This window comes from Mycteria americana, chromosome 22 (assembly GCF_035582795.1).
Source record: "Mycteria americana isolate JAX WOST 10 ecotype Jacksonville Zoo and Gardens chromosome 22, USCA_MyAme_1.0, whole genome shotgun sequence".
NCBI classification, from domain to species: domain Eukaryota; kingdom Metazoa; phylum Chordata; class Aves; order Ciconiiformes; family Ciconiidae; genus Mycteria; species Mycteria americana.
Window position 1 is genome coordinate 1,719,593 of NC_134386.1, and position 18,812 is coordinate 1,738,404.

Consider the following 18,812-nt stretch of genomic DNA (forward strand, 5'->3'; position numbering starts at 1 on the left):
GTAATTCTGCCCTTAATGAATCAAAAAGGTCGTCAACACAGTACTATACCTGAAGTTTTAATTACATAATCAAAGTAAACAACTAGATCTCATAATAACCATGAGTCCATCATTATGAAAGACTGCATGTATACGGATATAGGCATATTTTTATACTGCATCTATTACATGCACTGAGCTACACGCCATCACAACATACTAGTTCTTGTGCAAGCCACGTGTAGACTTCGAACAGCCAGCAGAACTGTAAGCAGTCGTTGATTTTCTGCTTTTTAAATCTCATTGCTGGTATTTGTTTTAAGGTCTAGTTAAAGAAAAGTAATAGCTCCAGTGGAAAAGAAATGCATCGGTGGATGCAAGTTGTAACACAGCATATTTTAATGTGCAATGTAGGCAACATTAATGCAGCCTTTCTGTAGCTCTGTGCGGATACTTTATTCCTTCACAATACACGCTGGGTCACATAATGACCAATATGTTCTCTGATGCCCCGTGGACTGTGTAAACAGGAGCAAGCGACAAAAATGGGAGTACGCCTTGACGCTGGCAAGTATCCTTGACAGCCCATTTTGGTCAATACTGTTCTGCTGGAGCAGTGAACTTCAGCTGCAAGATCTCCCACTACAAGACCTCTGTTGCTCAGAGAACATGGGATGATAACCATAATGCCTAGACATCACACAGGATGTTTGGCCATGCAATTAAAAATGTTGAAGCAGAGTCTTTTTTATTCTTATGTACTCTGAATAATGAGACAAGTTATGGGTCAAGTTTGAACCCCAAATTCATCAGTCCTGTACAGGTGTCACTCAGCACCGGCTCTGCCAGTACGGTGAACGCACCACTACAAACACCTCCCCACGTAACCGACTTCCCACTCTCGCTGTGGTAAAGCTTCCTCTGCGTGTCCTGTTAGATCCTGGCGGGATAAAGTATCTGAACGAGTCTGGTAGCTCTAGGTAACTGGACCTGCAGTCAGAGGAACTTTCCCCAAGCGAATAATCCAAGCTGGATTTCATGAGCTGAAGCCCACAAAACTATGAGCGACTTAAGGAAAAAAACAACCCTAAACATAACACTCATTTTTTTCTTCCATGCTTACTTCAACTACATCCAAGTAGGAAAGCAAACTCTCGTTGACTGTGCAGCATCTTTATGAATCAAAATTGCTCTATCTCCTCCAAAACCCACAAGATGCCATTTTAGACTCATCCCAGTTTGGTATTTTCATCAGCGCAGGCCTCCTGTACAAACCCAGGCTGACGAGAGGGTTCGTGGGCAAAAAGTCAGCCACCTCTCCTTCGTAACCTGCGCAGGGCCTGGGACACCGGCAAAATGGTATTCAAGCTTTGAGTCCCCCTTCACCGCTGCCATCCGAAGTTTCTGGTATTGCGGCGTTAATACGGGACACTAAATAACAATAGCTGAGTTGCACAAAGCTCCCTGGTACCAATCCTCCCGGTTTGACATGCTAGGGGAGGCTGGAGCGAGAGGACTGTCACCCAAATCCCATCAACGGTTAAAATGCACCAGCAAGGAGGAAGGTTCTTACCCTGGCAACTTGAGCGCAACGACACAGAGTGACCACATCCAGGAAAGAGAAAATTCTGTAACAGAAATAAAAGATACCTTAGTGGTTATTTTTGTGGTTTAGCCCTACCTGGCAATTATGTACCACGCAGCCACTCGCTCACCCTCCCCCCGGGTGGGATGGGGGAGAGACTCAAAAGAGTAAAAGTAAGAAACCTCGTGGGTTGAGATAAGAACAGTTTAATAATTGGAACATAATAATAATAACAATAATAATAAAAATTATAATGAGAAGCAAAACAACAAAAGAGTGAGAGAGGAACAAAACCCAGGAAAAAAACCAAGTGATACAACCGCTCACCACCTGCCGACCGATGCCCAGCCCGTCCCCAAGCTGCGATCGCTGCCCCCCAGCCAACTCCCCCAGTTTATATACTGAGCATGACTCCATATGGTATGGAATAGCCAATTTGGATCAACTATCTTGGCTGTGCCCCCTCCCAGTTTGTGTTATCAGCGTGTTATCAATATTATTCTCATACTAAAATCCAAAACACAGCACTATACCAGCTACTAGGAAGAAAATTAACTCTATCCCAGCCCAAACCAGGACAGTATCCACCCCTTATTCTATACCATCTACGTCCTGCCCACGTTCTACCCTTTCTAATACATTCCAATTAATCACCACCACTTTCCCTATCTTTTGACATATACGCACAGATATCATTCCCTTGGTCTATGGGCCATCCCTCTAAAACATCCGTTGAGTTCATTTAGTCCATGACTTCGGGCTCCATCTGTCATAACCGTCCTTCAGGGCAGGAGAGCTGGTGTGTGCTGTCGGATTGTTGCATGCTGAAGCCAGTTCAGGTTCCGTCACCACTGCACTTTGCTTGGTTTCATCAAAGTTCATTCTTCATTTATCTGGGTGATTCTCACTGAAATACCATTGATATGGCATATAGCAACCAGCATTAACGCTCTCGTTAATCTGTTATTGTCTCAAACCCTTCAAGCCCCACGTTGGGCACCAAAAAGGACTGTCGTGGTTTAGCCCCAGTTGGCAACTGAGCACACGCAGCCGCTCGCTCACCCTCCCGCCCCGGTGGGATGGGGGAGAGAATCGGAAGAGCAAAAGTAACAAAACTTGTGGGTTGAGATAAGAACAGTTTAGTAATTGGAACAAAAACAAAACAAAACAAAATTGTAATGAGAAGGAAAACAGTAAGAGAGCGAGAGAGGAACAAAACCCAGGGAGAAAAACAAGTGATACAACCGCTCACCACCCACCAACTGATGCCCAGCCCATCCCTGAGCATTGATCCCTGCCCCCCGGCCAACTCCCCCAGTTTCTATACTGAGCATGACTCCATATGGTATGGAATAGCCCTTTGGCCAGTTGGGATCAACTGTCTTGCCTGTGCCCCCTCCCAGCTTCTTGTGCGCCTGGCAGAGCACAGGAAGCTGAAAAGTCCTTGAGTAGTGTAAATATTACTTAGAAACAACTAAAACATCAGTGTGTTATCATTATTCTCATACTAAATCCAAAACACAGCACTATACCAGCTACTAGGAAGAAAATTAAATCTATCGCAGCCAAAACCAGGACAGTTTTCTACATTTAAAACAAAGAGAATATGGAAAACAAAGGGGGGGGGGGGGGGGAGAGTGGAGACAGCAAAACTTCTTTGTAATTCAGTTGAAAGCTGAACTGTGAAAAGAAGCGCAGACCTAGCAGTTAACAAATGAAAGCAAAACACAGATACTGAGCCAGGGTGAAATATTCAGCTCACACCTTGTAGTACTGACTGACGGTAAACTGAACGATTATTTATCAAAACAGACGCTTACAGGGATCGTGTAGCTTAACAGTCAAACGTTCAGTTCAGTCAGGATATGGCAGAACAAACGGTCACGTTGGGCTGGTTTGGCCCCTGTTCGACACGGGAGCATCGCCGTGCCCAGCACCGCCGGTCAACAAAAACATCTTCAGCAACGGCTCTCCAACAGCGGGCAGCGTAATAATTATCAGTCCCTAGACCAAAGCAACACAACAGCCTGATTTCAGTGCGTGGATTACTTCCCTTTGCACACAGCTGTGCCAAGGATGAAGCGGTGTTAACACAGAGCTGGGAGGAGTATTTTGCTCTGCAACACTGCAAAGCAACTTGCACAGCCAGATGATTCGTTCGACTGTGTCAGTACGGTGCCCACGAGAGACGCGTTGAGGACGAAGCCGGTGCGGTCACTCCTCTGCGCAAGTCATTCCTCTGCCAGGGCACACCCAAGCGCTCAGGCCAACACCCTGCTGTTGCTGTCCTAGTTACTGGGATAAGGGAATTAGACAGTAATACTTTGCAATGCTACACTGGGCTAAGACCTCCGTGCTCTTCTCTCGGGCATATACACCCCTATCTGCCCACGCAGGAAGTACCAAGCCCATTTAAAGCTCCCAAATCTCTACCAATAGATCAATATGGTTATTTTATGGTTTATGGTTATGCAAACGATCACACGCCACAAAACAGAGAAGGTCAAGTGGACAGCAGAAAGGCAGTAAGGTCTCATTCTCTTTGACAGCAATTATAAAGCCACAGGATGAAATGGTTTTGCAAAGACAATACAAGTGTTTGACTACAAGAACACACTTGCACATATGCTTTAATACTTTAAACTTGAAGACCACCAGAAAGAGAAGGCAAATGTTATCGGATGCAAGCGTTCAAGGTATGGGGCAAGCAATTTTGTTCCAATGCTGTACACCGTGTTATAAAATACTCTTGTCGGATAAAGTATGGTTGTCCAGGACAAATTCTGAGAACAAACAAAACTCCACTGCTCCAAAACTCTCCAGATTTTCTCAAGGGAACAGCGTATGCCCAGATTAGCAGTTGTTTGGCTACCTGCAACACTTGAGTCATCTCTCCACAAGACTGGGGGCTTGGAGAGGGTGGACGCAAGCTTTCCCGTGTTCTCAGCAGACCTGCCTGTGCTGGAAGAGACTCAGAAACACACGATGTTGCTGGCAGCATGTTCTTTTGGTGGCACTTAGAAACTTCACAAACACCCTGTACTAGCGTGTTCCTGAAACTCTCATATAAAACCAAGAAAGCTGTGTGGTGTGCTCACCTCCCCAGGGAAGTACAAAGAATACATCTGAATAAATAGCACAGATACTGATAAAGCTGGGGGAAGAGGTGCTGAATGAACAAACATCATGTGCATCACAGATTATCTCCAGGACAAAGTGCAGTTTAACGATGAGGGGTTATCCAGGCTTTTGCTACTCACACCGAGTTTTGTCTGCGCGTCAATACGTGCCGCACACCTTCACGGACACCCAGGTAGTTTATCTTGTTGTATACGAGTAGCAAATCCTGGATTTTCAAATTTTAGGAGAGGACACAGGCAAGGCTGAGACGATAGGATAGAACCATTGCATGACCAAGCTTTCTTCACTTGCAGGTATATAAAAAGCACTTTAGAACTTTCAGGGTTGGTGGAAGAAGAGAAAAGGACATTAACGATGAGAGGATGGATGCCGATTATTTATCAAACACAGATGCTTACTGGTTTCACGTAGCTCAACAGTCAAACATTCAGTTAAGTCAGGATATAGCAGGATAAGCAGCCGCACGCTCTCCTGTGTTTCTATACTGCCCCAAGATACTCACAGATTCAAGGCGTTTGGTTCAAGATACTTCTCGCCTGTTCCTTATGCATCTCATCATGAGACAAATTGACAGTGGCATGCTGAGATATACGCAGTTAAGAGGTCTGGAAAAGAGCTCATACGTGCTCGACTCTCAACACCGTTCTGGGAACCCACTTCTGGATTTCAGAAGCAGTTCCATACTCCCTTTCCACTGCTCACAGACAGGCTGCCCCGTGAATTAAATGTCATTTATTCATGCATGTATGCGAGCACTGAGGATTTATTTAGCACAATGTCAATGTACAACAATACAAGGAAAGCCTGGGGAAATGATAGAAGCTAGGGGAAATTCTTACTTTCACCCTAGATTCCCATCACAGGAGCACAAAACCCATCAAACTGCATGGGAACAGAGGCTAGGTCAATAACTACGCAAGCTTTCTGTATTTTCATTAAAATTGCTTTCTCCATGGAAATCCCAGGCTATTAATAACCATCTCATCCCTCTATCAGGGCTCTTAGGTCTGGGCCAAATTCCTTCTACTGCCTGCCCCTCCCTTCCCAGTCTACCCCCACACTAAAAGGGACGTCAGCACAGCCAAAGGCTTGCCCCTCTCACCTCCGAGGTTAACGTTGCTGAGCTTCGCCAGGAGTCCCCTTGTTGTGTAACTCGGGGACTTTGGCTCTGAAGAGCTTAAGAGCGTTTTCCAGTGTTTTCTGAACTGCTCTTGCATTTGTTCAAGAATATTAGCCAGTGACTCAGCAGAATCAGATTGCAAAAATGACTCTCAGCAGCAGGCACTACTGTGTTGTGCATTCTGGCCATTTCAGAATTGGCTCCAACTACAACCCTTCACATCAGCTGGGGAGAACAGCAGGAGCACAGTTAAAATCTTGCAGGCACAATGACCCCAGCTAAGTTTTCCAATGCAGCCCTGAGGACAGGCGGCTTCTTCTCCAAGGAGCTGCTGGGGAACATTAAAAAAAAAAAGAACAACCCCCAAACCCACAAACAAGCTGCCCATGCGGCAAAGCAATGAGTGAGCAGACATCGTCTTCCAACAGGAGCACAGCAGGGGTCATAAGTGCTGGGCCTCTTTTCAGCAATCCGCACAGTATAAAATAAAGCAAAGGTAATCTATATGTTCATTTGAAATAATTTGCGTTCTTGCTATTACCCTATGGCTCAATGAAAACTGGACTTGACAATGAGGAAACACACTGGGCTCACAGGAAATTTGGATGCAACTTTGCTAGTCAGCTCCAGACCCTCTCTGGGTAATAGAGGGACAATTCCAGAAGGAATTGTGGTCCCCAAAGCACCAAATCCTTCAAAACTACCTGCTGCTCTGGTCAGATTCAGTTTCTCTGGTGAAGGAAAGCAGAGAAGAATAAGCAGCAGCAGGCTGAACAGTCCGACGTGAATAATGGCTTTCCTGATTCGGCCTTACCAGATCACAAGGCACATAGCTGGGATGTTTATTTTTACAGCCAACACACAGGATTTCTGGTTTGCTCACAGCTGACTGCCGTACTCTTACACTGGTCTTTTTACTCTTTGGAGCTGACAGTAAGAAAATAATCCACACCAATAACCTTATCATCAAACAGTGCTCACGGGTGAAGGCAGACCGAGTATTCCAAACAGGAATTAAAACAAGGCTGGTATTGCAGCAGGTGAAGTTATTTCCCTGCAAAGTATCTCACTATGTTTAGGACTTTGCCTGAACAGTCCAGCACCAGACAATTGAGCTAAACCACGTTGCACTGAGAGCATTTTTCAGGTTTCAACCTCTTAATCCACTCAGGCTTTTCCAGGACTCCTCACTTTCCCACTGCCACTCTCATTAGATGAGGCTCACGACTCCCATGAAATCCCTGGTTGCTGCAGGCTTTGAGGTGAGCTAGCTTAGACCTTTAGCCTTCTAAAACGATCAACACCAATTTATGTCGGTGACCCACCATTCAAGTTCAGTTTCGCTCCATACTCGTTTTGGGCCGATGGGCTGGCCAGGAGGAGAGAAACGACAACTGCGCTGCCAACTCACCGGTACCCCACACGCTCCGTCGCTTCCCTGTCCCGAGCAGAACTCAAGCTCCCGAGGAATCAATCAACACGGGGCTTGAAGGTCAGACGGCAAAGCCAGCGCCAGCGACTGGATGTGCTGGAAATGGGCTAGCAGGCAGCAGGAGGCGGCACGCAGTAAAAGCCGCTTACGCCAGGAGAGAATTGAAAACTGCTTGACCTGCCCATGAACCAATAAGGCAGAGAGGAACTCCCGCAGCCTGGTCCCCTTCACCCTGCCAAGCGTAAGCTGTTTAGCAGCCCCACGTCACGCCGAGAGTAAACCTTCTTCAGGAAACCAGCAGAGACCACCACGGCCACAGAAAATCCAGGCTCGTGGCTGGGGTTTGGCTCCCAGACAAAAAGCGACTGGCAGGCAGCCCTCCAAGAACGAATGCACCTTTTCAACAGGGCGTCATTAATGCCAGCACAGGCAAACAGGGACACGATGCCCCTTCTGGGGAAACGACCCCAGCCAGAGCCGACGGGGACCACAAATTCACCGTTCAGAGTCACCGAGCCAGACGCTGCCCAAAGAGGAGCTGGGAGCAGCAAAGGAACGAGGGCGGTGAATGGAACGCCACGCTTTGCCGGTGTGGCTCATTTTTAACTCTGTAAAGGTAGACTCACGTACAAAGCTGTACGCTCCTAGAAACTCGGCTGGCAGGAGGCAAAGCTGAAGCAGGAACCGCAGTATCAGGACAAGGGTTTGTGACCCATCAGCCGGTCTCTCTACCCACGTGCTGCAGGACAGCTTTGTTTAGAGTCCTGCTCTCAGGGAAATGCAGGACAAACACCACTGCTACCGGCCTCGGGATGGGGCACAACATGGCATGACAGCTGAAGCACGGACACGTTTAAAGGAGAGATTTCTGAGGACAGCCCTCCGGAGCGCTTGACACCCCCACCCCATCCTCCCAGACACAAGTGTCACTGGAGTTGCACATTTCTGTATCTTGGCGTGTGACAAAGGCTGCCGCTCGCCCCTTTTAGACCCTCCGACTCTTTCTTTTGCTCAAGTACAGCTTTCCACTTCGCAACCACATCCATGAGACATCAATGCCATCTGCAGAATGAACAAACCAGAGAACAACACATTACACAGTAGCGCTGCTTAAACACATAAGTCTTTGTCTTGCAGACAGTGACACTCATTTGCAGGAGATTCCTGCACATAAATGCATCCAAGTTCCTCTTTCAAAGGCTGCACTGTCAATCCACGCTCATTAATTTTCACAGTATGCTAACAGTGAATTCCAACTCTCAAAACCATTACCTATGAACTTTAACATTTATAAACTTCGTCTCCTGATTTCTTCTAGGTTCCACACACTCCCGAACACATGCTCTGTTCTACAGCAGCTTAGGATGATTAGCGATATCAAGACACAAAAGACAAAAGCATTTCTGCAGGGCAGAAGCGCACGTACGGCTGAGAACTCAGCCACACCGTGGCTCGTGCTGGTGAAATTCCCTGCTTGGCGCAGGACCTTCCCTCCTCCTTACCACAAATCCTTCGCCCATCGTCTATACTGTTCCTCAACACCAGCTACCTCCCATGGCCCAAGATGGGCTTACTGGGCCCACTCAGGATCGTTCCACTTTGGCCGATCTACCAGAAAGCTCACCCACACTCTCAGCAAGGTCCTGCTCCTCGGGAGCCCAGGGACCACACGCCTCTTCCCCTGAAGTCCATGCAAAATCTCAAGGAAATTCCGCCCCCCAAGCTTTCCCTCCCTACCAGATTCCCTGCTTTCCCTAGGCCACACAAACGCCTTGCCTCACACGCCAGTGCAGAGAACACAGGAGAGGAGAGAGCGCAGTCAAAAGAGAGTCAGACTTTTCTTCCTGTTCCTTTTATTTCATGAGCGAGCTAGAAGCAGTTTCCTGTGTCCAAGCTGCTCTCCCCAGACTTTTTATTGCCATGAAATGTTGACAGTCCTACACAGTGTCTTGCAGGGTAAGAACTTTGTTTGTCTTAATAATTCCAGCTGCCACCTGCTATTGCCTTCACCATTTACAGTCCAGCACCTCAGCCTAAAGCACTGATGAACACAACTTTGCTTCAAGATGCCAAACTGCGATGCCTGAGGTACAATTACACACGCACACCATCGCACTACTCCTGCGCTGGAGAAGGCAGACTTAAAAGCGTGTGCGTGCGTGCGTGCACGTGGAAGGGCAGCACAGGGAGAGGGCAGAGCTCTCTACCGAGATCCCCAAAGTCTGATCTGTTTGATCTCTGCCAAGGGGACCATCCTGCCAGGTGCTGAGCACCTGCCTCTTATTGACGAGGAACAGGACAAAGTCCGCCCAAGCACAACTGGAGCAGAGAGACTCACTTCTTTTTTAAATGGAACACTTCAGAGACTGGCAGGATCCTGTTCTACACACTGGCCTATACTTACCATTTATTTTCATCAAGGACTTGTTTAGTCCTTAGTTCTTCCATCTACAAAACAGGCCACCAGCAAGTTAATTTAACATTTTGAAAACCAAAACCTAATAATATTTAGCATAAACTGCTGCTGATGCAGACCTTTGATCTGCTTCTCTTTGTCTATGGCTTTAGAAGTGACCCAATCCAAGCTCGTGATTTAGGAGCGTACCAGCAAAATCGGCTCCTGGCTGCACGTAACAATACGCACCACAGTCTCCAAGCTCTGGAAGAAGGCTTACCGAAGCAGCAGCTCTTTTGGAAGTTTTTTGTTGATCACAGCTTCGTCATTGTTTGAGAACATCTGTAAACAAAAACAATTTAAACATTTTAGCCATACAGTTTCATTAAGGAAAGAAAACCGACTTGACCCGAGGGAAGAAGCTGCTGGTTAACAAGGCCATTTCAAGGGACACATCTGGCCCCATAAACTCTCAAAAGATAAACTCCGTGCTCAAGCTTTCCAGCTCCTGGACTGGACCTTACTTGGATAGAACATTACATCCCACATAGTGTAAAAAATGGTCCAAGAATGCTTTGTGGATGGATGGATTAAATATAAAGGGAGACTTTTCATTGACCTATGAAAGTCATTTATACTTAGGGGGTACTTGTGGGCTGGCACTGACTATAGGAAGGTATCACCTACGGCACTACTACGGCCTTCCATCTGTGTCACAGTTCTGTGAAGGTCCACCAAAGCACAGGCACTTTAAAATCGTCAAGTGTACCTACGCATCAAACGACCGTATGGCAAACGCCTGGGAGGGAAGGGCTACGACAAGAATGGTCAAGCAGCCCTAACAGCCAACAAACGGAGGCTGAAGACGCAGGCACAGCAGGGCTGGTTTCCCTAACAGAAAAGGGCGCAGAGCACTGGTGAGCAGGAGCCTAAGGGAAAAGGGGCCCGTATCGTTCTCGCAGCAAACTGTTTGAGAGCAGCCCTTAGAGCTTAGGGGCAAACGGTATCTTTTTTAAATCGGGAAGCATGGTTTAAAGGGAGACGTGACCTTTGGTGCTGCGTCAGGAGGAGAGATGGTTCTGGGAAAACACTGTTCTTCCAAGGCAACGAAACCAGAGCTGTTTGCTGTATCCCATAAGCTTTTGCATGCAAAGCATTATCATCGCGGCCGACAATTTGCAAATCTGAAATGGACTTTTGGACCAGCTCAAGTAATCCCACTAGCTGCAAGAGTGAGAGAAGCTTCTCTTTTCCAAGGAGTCCTAAGAAAACCACACGGCAAAGCCTCAGGTGCTTCTTGAGGAATACCCACCTATATTTAAAAGACTTTGTGTTGTCTTGCCATGGTGAAAAAGCAAACAACCAACCAACCTCCACACACTCAGGCCTGTGGGAGGAATGATTAGAGCGATCTGTGAACAAAGACTGCTCAGCAGTGATGCCTCATTCCATTTAGAAGCCTGCTTTCAACATTTCCAAAAGCAAAGCAGGGAACAAGGAGAATGAGCTTTAATTTCATTAATAAAGTTTCTCTTTAATCTCCTGGAACAACTGAGAGCTGATCTGCCTGAGCTACATAGCTGGCAAAGCTGCTGCCAAAATTACAGTCCAAAAAAGCTGATTCTTGCCACTTGATTAAGTGGTCTGAATCAATTTAGTTGTATGTATGCAAAGCAAATAAAACCAGCATCAGCTAGGTCGCTTAAGTGGCAGAGGATCAGATTAAGAGTTAAAAAAGGCAAGTAAGATCTTGGTGGCTTATGAAGCTGTACGCTAGGCCTCTCTGACAGACAACAGCTTCTCCAAGCAGCAAATATCCTCTACCGGAGCATCAACCCCAGCCCATCACCCATCAGAGAAACCATCATAGCTTAACGTGAAAAGCCAACGTGCTGCCGCTAAGTAGCTTTCTCATACGCTCCCATCAGTGGTAACAAACTGACAGCAGAATCATGCCATCATGACAAGAGAACACTAAAAACAATGCTTTTAGAGCCAAGCTTAAAAGCTGTGTTGCTTCTACATCACAGTTTCCTTTTTAAGTATCTCAAGACACTGAAACATGATGCTGAAGTGGGACACGAACTCTCCAGCATTCTCTCCCAAAATGTCACACAGAAGAAAAGTGTTGTTTTCCCCCCACAGACGCTTTTATCACTTCCCACCAGAAGATATCACAAGTTCGCAAGTCCTAAACGGTCCACTAGACAGGCAACTACTCAGCCCATTTTGCAGATAACAAAAATGGAAGTTTTGCCATTTCCCCAGCTAACACAAATTCTGTGGAGCCTGTTCCCTCAGAGACTAGGGCAGAAGAGCATCTCCTCGAGTCCAGGACCACGTCCAGACCCGCTCACGAATGCCATCTGACGCCTGGCCATAACTGCGGAGTGCCACAGCGGGTCAGGACAGACATCGGCGAGGCTGTGAAAGGCGCTAACGCGTGTGCGCGCTCTGGGACTGCGTCATCTAATGAGATGGCTTAGCTGATCAGCTGGGAAATTAAGGAAATTCTGGAGAAAGCCCTAACAAAGGACAAATGCAGAGGAATTATTCATGGGAAAACACGAGACTATGATTTTTCTTCCCCCAGGTACAAGAACAATAGCAAACAGGCACATCTACCCTCTTTCCCATTATTGTCCAGGCCACGATTTGACATCTGAACCAGCACTCTCCACCCCCTTCACAAAAAAGGGTGAGAGAAATTGAAGGAGCAAATCGGAGAGCAGTAGGAGACTTCCGAAAAGGAACCAGCCTAGAAGAGAACAGGCAAGGGGCAGGAAGCATTAAAATAGAGACTCCAGAAGCAGCCAGCCAGCCAGCCTTCTCCGTCTCCTCTGGAGTGGCAACAAGGCTTGGTCTGAATTCAAATTTTACTGTGAGAAGGCAGGCAATAGTCACTGCCTGCTCTTAACTGAGGCTGTGCATCAAGGACACTCACAGACAGCTTTGTGCAAAACGCAGGTAACTTCTTGACTTCTGCCCATTACATTGCTCAGGAGAAAAGCTTACCTCCATTCCCGTGCAAATCAAAGCCTTAAATGGTTTATTCTGTAGAGCCTACCCTCTGACCACTACGATCCTAACGGAACATTTGCGTTTTGCCTCACTAAGAAGTGCTTGCACTTAAACGCGACGGGGCCAAGGCAGGACGTGCTCTGTGGGAGAACCTCAGCTCCGGAATCCCCCTCCACTGCAAGGCTGTGAAGTGCCAGGGTACATCACCAGACCTATTTTCTCAAGCCTTCCTTCAAACCTTGGTGCTCAGATGACAGAGGCTGCGTGAAAACAGGCTGGAATCAGGATATATTGCTAAGTCATGGCAGCATGTCTCGCTAGCCAAATACACCAATGGACATTTTGAATTCTGGCAAGTCCATACAAGAATAAAACTACTCTGAAAAAACATTAGAGGCTATTCGAGGCTTCCAGGCTTCTGAAATTACTTCTCGGGATAAAAACTAAGTGACCCAAGGGTGCTTTTCCTAACATCTCTCTCAAGATCCTTTAATACCAGGTGTTACTCAGGAGAGTCAGTTATTGACAGCATACCGAAAAACACAGCTTGCTTGTATGTAAATTCTGCAGCCTGCATAAAACACAGAATCTTCCACAAAGCATCACCTTTGCTGCTGTGCGAAGCCACGTCCCTTACACAGAAGAAATGGAAGGGGCAAGAAGATGAAATTCCTCTTACTCTTCCACCCATCGAGATGAAGGCAGACCAGCACCGCACTACTCTCTTTTGAAACAGCCTCTTCTAGCTAGAAGAGAAGGGATAAATCTAGAACACACACCATGGCAGCAGATACTAGACTTCAAAGCTTCTATTAAATTAGCATAGGTTGCTATAATCTGCTACAAGGCAAAGGAAAACACGTCCTGCCGAAACACCAGAGCTGGACAAAGTTTATACTAGAGCGCGCTGCATTTCCCAGTTATGTTACTATAAATCTCTTACTGGTCCTCAGAGCAACACCTGCAGAGACTGGAAGCCATGGCTTAGCTGCCCTGGGCAGCCGGAGCTACACGGTGCCACAGCACACGCAGGATTTGGTCATCGCTCAGTTAAGATGATTTCATTTTCCTGCAAATATTGTACTGCCCAGCTCTCCTACCAAAGCCAGGAAACGGGTAGAACCTGCAGAGTTTTCCAGGGCATACGTCTGCTGGCAGTTTTACGCTTCACACAGAAAGACAGTTTACAACCCATGAGATAGTTTGCATATACACTCTTCAACAGCACTGCACGTGGAGACACCTCCCTCTGCCAACAGGGGCTCAAAAGGGAGAACAAACAGCATCCCCCTCACTGCAGCTCCAGCACTTGGTTCAGCACCAACTTCACAAGCCCAAAGAAGTGACAGAACTGGGGGACTTAATCCATAAATCACCCCTTTAGCTCGCAGACCAATCCAAATGTTCGTACACCGCTTACATCTACTAGTCAATAAAAGGAGAACTGTAACTACTTGGCTCCCGGTTTAGGATAGCTCGGTGCACCCACCATTTGGCAGGGGCACCCAGAGGGGGCTGCTTTGCCGTGTTTTCTCAAGAGGAGATGGCCAGAGGAGCTGGCAACAAAGACAAGGGTGAGCCAGCCTTCATCTACCCGCAGGAACTCGCCAGGTGCCCCTGAATTCCAGAACTCTTCCCTGCGCTCTCCCACACTAACTGGAAACCCCAGAGATGATAACGCAGAAGACAACAAACTGCTGCTTGCCAGGACGTCTGTACAGGCACCGCTGTGCTTCTCTCCAGAGCACTGTCACCCACAAGCATTCAAATCAAGCAAGTTTATGAAAACAAATGGACAAAAGCCACCAAAGGACACAGCTCTTGCAGCCACGCACTGCAGTCGCTTAGCACAACATGTAATTGTCCATTTGTTTTAACGACCGCCCCCTTGCCTTTCAGGCTATTAAAAGTTTTGCAAACTGGCTCAATCCATCTGGTTGCACAGTCCCGCAGCAGCCTGCAAGCGCTCCGTGCGGGGCTAATAAACAGATTTGTCTGCTGCGAGGCCCTGCTAACGGCGCACAAGACAGAGGTGCTGTTCCCGCAGTGGTCACGTCAGCCATTCACTGCAGGGCACAGCAAGCCAAACTGGGTCACCTGTGCGACATCAGCACAGGATCCGGACGACAGCACTTTGCAGCCGAGCGGGCAATGGACGGCAGCGTATAATTATGAGCGTCCCTGCACAAGAAACACCTACATATGCACTGTACTCATCGTACAGGCAAAGGCGGACATGAACAACAGTTGATGCAAGCTCCGCAAGTGATGCAACTCTTCGCAGGCATGGAGTATTTGACCTGAAATATGGAGTAGCGTGTCATTATTGCAGCCATTCCTTTAGCCTTTGAGCAAGTCTTGCATCGTCACGGACCAGGCTTCAAAAGCCACGCAAGCACGGAGAGGCTCCTCTTGCCTCTCTCCTTCAGGTCTGTATGGCAGCTGGTGCCATGCCATCCACCCTGCCCAGCGTGAACTGAGCTGGTCAAGATTCAGCATGTAAATGAGGTGTCCACAAGCTGGACCGATTCAGCTGCTGCGTTCACAGAGAGACCGCACAACTCCCTGTGACATGACACAAACGTGTGTCACACCGGGAAATGCTAAAACCAAAGGCGGTGCAGCCAGCACCTACAGCTCCTCTCGGGAAATCCACACTCAATACACATTTCCTTCTCATTTAGAAACTTCCACCTGAGAAAAAGTTGCTGTATTAACGTGGAGGTCTCAGTATGAGGCTGACTGACTTACTCCACAGCAGCAACTAAAAGCTTCTCCAGCGAGAAGAGCGTTTATTCAACACTTTCTGCAAAATTTAAACCTTTGCTTCCAGAACACTTATGCTCCCCATACCTTCCGGTCCACAGAAAGTCTCCAAACACACATGGGCACAAAGCTGTCTCTCCCGGCTTACAGAGAGCCGGAAAAACTCCACAAGAGCCGCTACAGACCCCGGCTCTGGGCAGGCTCTTGGCTGCAGGGCTCTGCCGCGGCCTGGGCTGGCAGAGGGAGGGGGCAATGCTTTCCTGTAAATGTCACATCTGGCAATGGTTTTGATTTTACTGTTGGGGAAGGGCTGGAGGGGTGTTCCTATGAGGAACAAAAGCTTTTTCTTTCACTTTTTTGTGTTTGGAAAAATACACTTGAGAAGTTTCTAAATGAGTTATTTCAACATTTACCCTTTACTGGAAGCGATGAGGAATATTAACGTACGCAATACAAAGCACATTTATTTTACATTACCCTAAATGCTCACAACTACTCTCTGTACGCAATTCTTAAGTTACCGCATGCATTTTTAAGAGAACAACAGTTCACTCGCCTGACTCACCAAAAAGACTTTCCACTAAAACAGCAGCAGGGACTTCTTCCAATAAAGTGCCATTTCGACATACAGACGTACCACACTGCCTTGCCTATACGACAGCAGACACTGAAAAACACCATCAATTCTCCCAACGTTTCGGTACACAGAATTTTGCCCACTAAAGAGACAAGGAGCAGAAAAAGGACAGAGTCGATTTGCAGTGTAACACGGGTGGTCTACAATTAAGGCGCGGCTCCGAGATACACACACACTCACGTACTCCAAGCCGCTCCGATGCTGGAACTTCTGAACCTGAACCGACCAACGCAAGGTGCTATGTCCCAGCGCTACCAAAATCCTACTTGGGCAACAAACACGAGGGCGTTTATTGGCATAAAGTTTCAAGGCTGACCACAAGGACTCGTTCCCTTTCAATGTGACTGTTTGCAGGACCTCTTTCTGCATAAAAATGTATATTGTTATGGGCACCGAGGAGGAAAGGAGCACCACCCCACGCTGCGCTCTTTTACCCGGACACAGACACGGTCACGCACAGAGGCAGGGGTCTTCAAGGCCTGTATCGTCCTGAAAAGTACTGAAGAACTTCAGTTAACAGGAGTATGTTCAGCTGGACGAGAAACTGGCTACCATCATCATTAAAAGGATATCAAGTCATTGTCCATGTTTGTACTCCATGCAAGCTAAACAGCGGCGAGCCAGCAGTGCAATACAGCTGCTGCATACATCAGCTAGGGTGGAAGTATTTACTGCACTGCCGACAAACACAGCTGGTTTTCAACCGAGGCTGCAGCTGGCATCAGCACAGGAAGAGGGATGGCTGGTCTGAAAAACATATAAAAATCACACGAGGCTTAACTTTAGAAGCATCAGTGCCAAAGCCAACAACGCAGCACCCAGCGTTAGCCTAGATGCGGACTTTGAACTCAACCACTTTTCTTCTAAAGCAGAAAATTCAAAGCTCAGTGGAGAAAAGGGGATGACGCTTATTTGGAGCTTTACGGAATTAGTGGCTACAAGGCGAGCAAAGGCACGCGCATCAGTTGTTACACCGAGACCCACCATTATCCACCTTAACGCTCACTCCAGTGAAAAATAACACAGGCTCTGGCACGCCCAGCCCCATGAGAACGCAGACTGAAAATCCCAAACAGCTCGAGAAGCACCAGCAAAACGCACTGCGCGCCGCCACGGCCGAGGACACGATCGGATTGATGCAGAGAGAGGGGGGAAGAAAGAAGACGGACATCCATTTCCAGTACAAAAACCAACCAACCAAACCACAGAGAGACATCCATACAGGCGGGCAGCAGGACATGAAAACGATAAACACTGCTGAAAGCAAGCACAAACACAACCAATAAAGCGTTTCCCATCTCTAGGTTAAGCAAACTTCATGCAAAATTAACACTAGAGAACTTAAAAATCCATGAAATCATGGGTCGTAGTACAATTTTAAGATACTGCAACTTGCTTACTTGCGTAACAGGAACGGTGTAAGACAAACTTCTTACAGCAGCCTTACAAACACAAAAGAAAAAGCTAAGCACGTGCTGAGGATGACATTTTAGACCTAGAGCTCACCATCCCTGGTCCACAAGCAAATGCTGGCCAGACCCTCCGCAACTGCTCACAACCACAGGAAATGAGGCAATTAAAACCAAGACAGAAAACAGACTGCACTTATTGGAGAGTAAATAATGCATTCGGGAAACTCTTTTTAAGCTAGGAAAGGTGGGGAATCAAGAGTCGCCATCATAAATTAAGGATTACATACGTAGCCGGCATATTTTGTCAGTTTACATCCCCACCCACTCTGTACCATCAAAACACTTTGGAGATTAACCTTCAGAGCAATAAGAGTCTTTTGCTATTCTGAGGTGAAAGAAATGCAACATCTGTGCAAATTCATTCCAAGAGTTTAAATCCTGACGAGTCAGAGATGCTCTGCGAGGTGTTCTTCAGCTCTACTGCTGCTGGCTCACATCCAAAACTCTAGGATTTCTGGTAGTATTTATACCACTTTTACCTGCTGTGGTCCATATGGAGGAGATGAACAAGCCCAGCACAGAGTCACTGAAACAAGACAAGACACATGCCAAACCCAGCACATAGCACACAACTCCAATCCAGTGAAGAAAAAAAAAAACAAAACTGAGCACAACACACACACACAGACACACACACAAAGAAGTGGAATTCCTTCTGTATTTCCTTTGGAAAAGCTCAGTGGAGCTTTGAAGTGACTTCTTACAAACACTGTCAATATACACTAACACCTCGCCTCTAGTTCTCTTGGTTTTGGAAAAAAAATGCTACTTCTGCTACAGGGCTCACATAACGGAAACATAAAAGGCATGCATTGAGCACTGGTTCAGAAGGGCTCCTTCCCCAGCACAAGACTGAAGGGCAGCACGAGTTTAAGCAAGCTGAGCTGCCTTACTGGAGGCAACGGAAAAATTACACCGCAGAGCTAAGTCACACAGAAGCGACAGGGAAATACAGGGCTCTTCGGAGGACACGATACAAAGCATAAAGTTGTTTCCATCCACAAGCACTTCACATTGGGCAAATTTTCCTTCTAGCCTTTAGTTACACAGGCACTTTTTAAAACAAAAACAAAACCATCCAGTTTAATCTGTGTTAAATCTCCAAGGAAAATGGCTGGCTCTCAAATGAAGCCGCTGCTGTGACAAGCTCCATCGGCAGCAGCCGTGATGCTCCGGTGTCCTCCCGCAGCGTTTGTGCCAGGAGAACCAGGGCAGGCGAAGCAGCCGGCCCCCTCCTGCCACGCACCGTGCCACCGGCGCCCGT

At 47.3% G+C, this 18,812-nt stretch overlaps 1 protein-coding gene across 5 annotated transcripts in view; it reads right to left on the reverse strand.

The window, feature by feature from the left end:
- LOC142419893 (F-box/LRR-repeat protein 20-like) overlaps window positions 1-18,812 on the reverse strand; it is a 43,662-nt gene that overhangs the window by 16,640 nt on the left and 8,210 nt on the right. For 4 of the 5 annotated variants that reach the window (XM_075523298.1, XM_075523297.1, XM_075523299.1 and 1 more), the window contains exons 2-3: window positions 9,933-9,994; window positions 1,553-1,607 (exon numbers count right to left, since the gene is read on the reverse strand). In XM_075523298.1, coding sequence (XP_075379413.1) covers window positions 1,553-1,607; window positions 9,933-9,994 — 117 coding nt within the window. Of the gene's footprint in view, window positions 1-1,552; window positions 1,608-9,932; window positions 9,995-17,476; window positions 17,552-18,812 lie in introns of those variants that run through there. The other variant, XM_075523301.1, reaches the window with a different exon arrangement.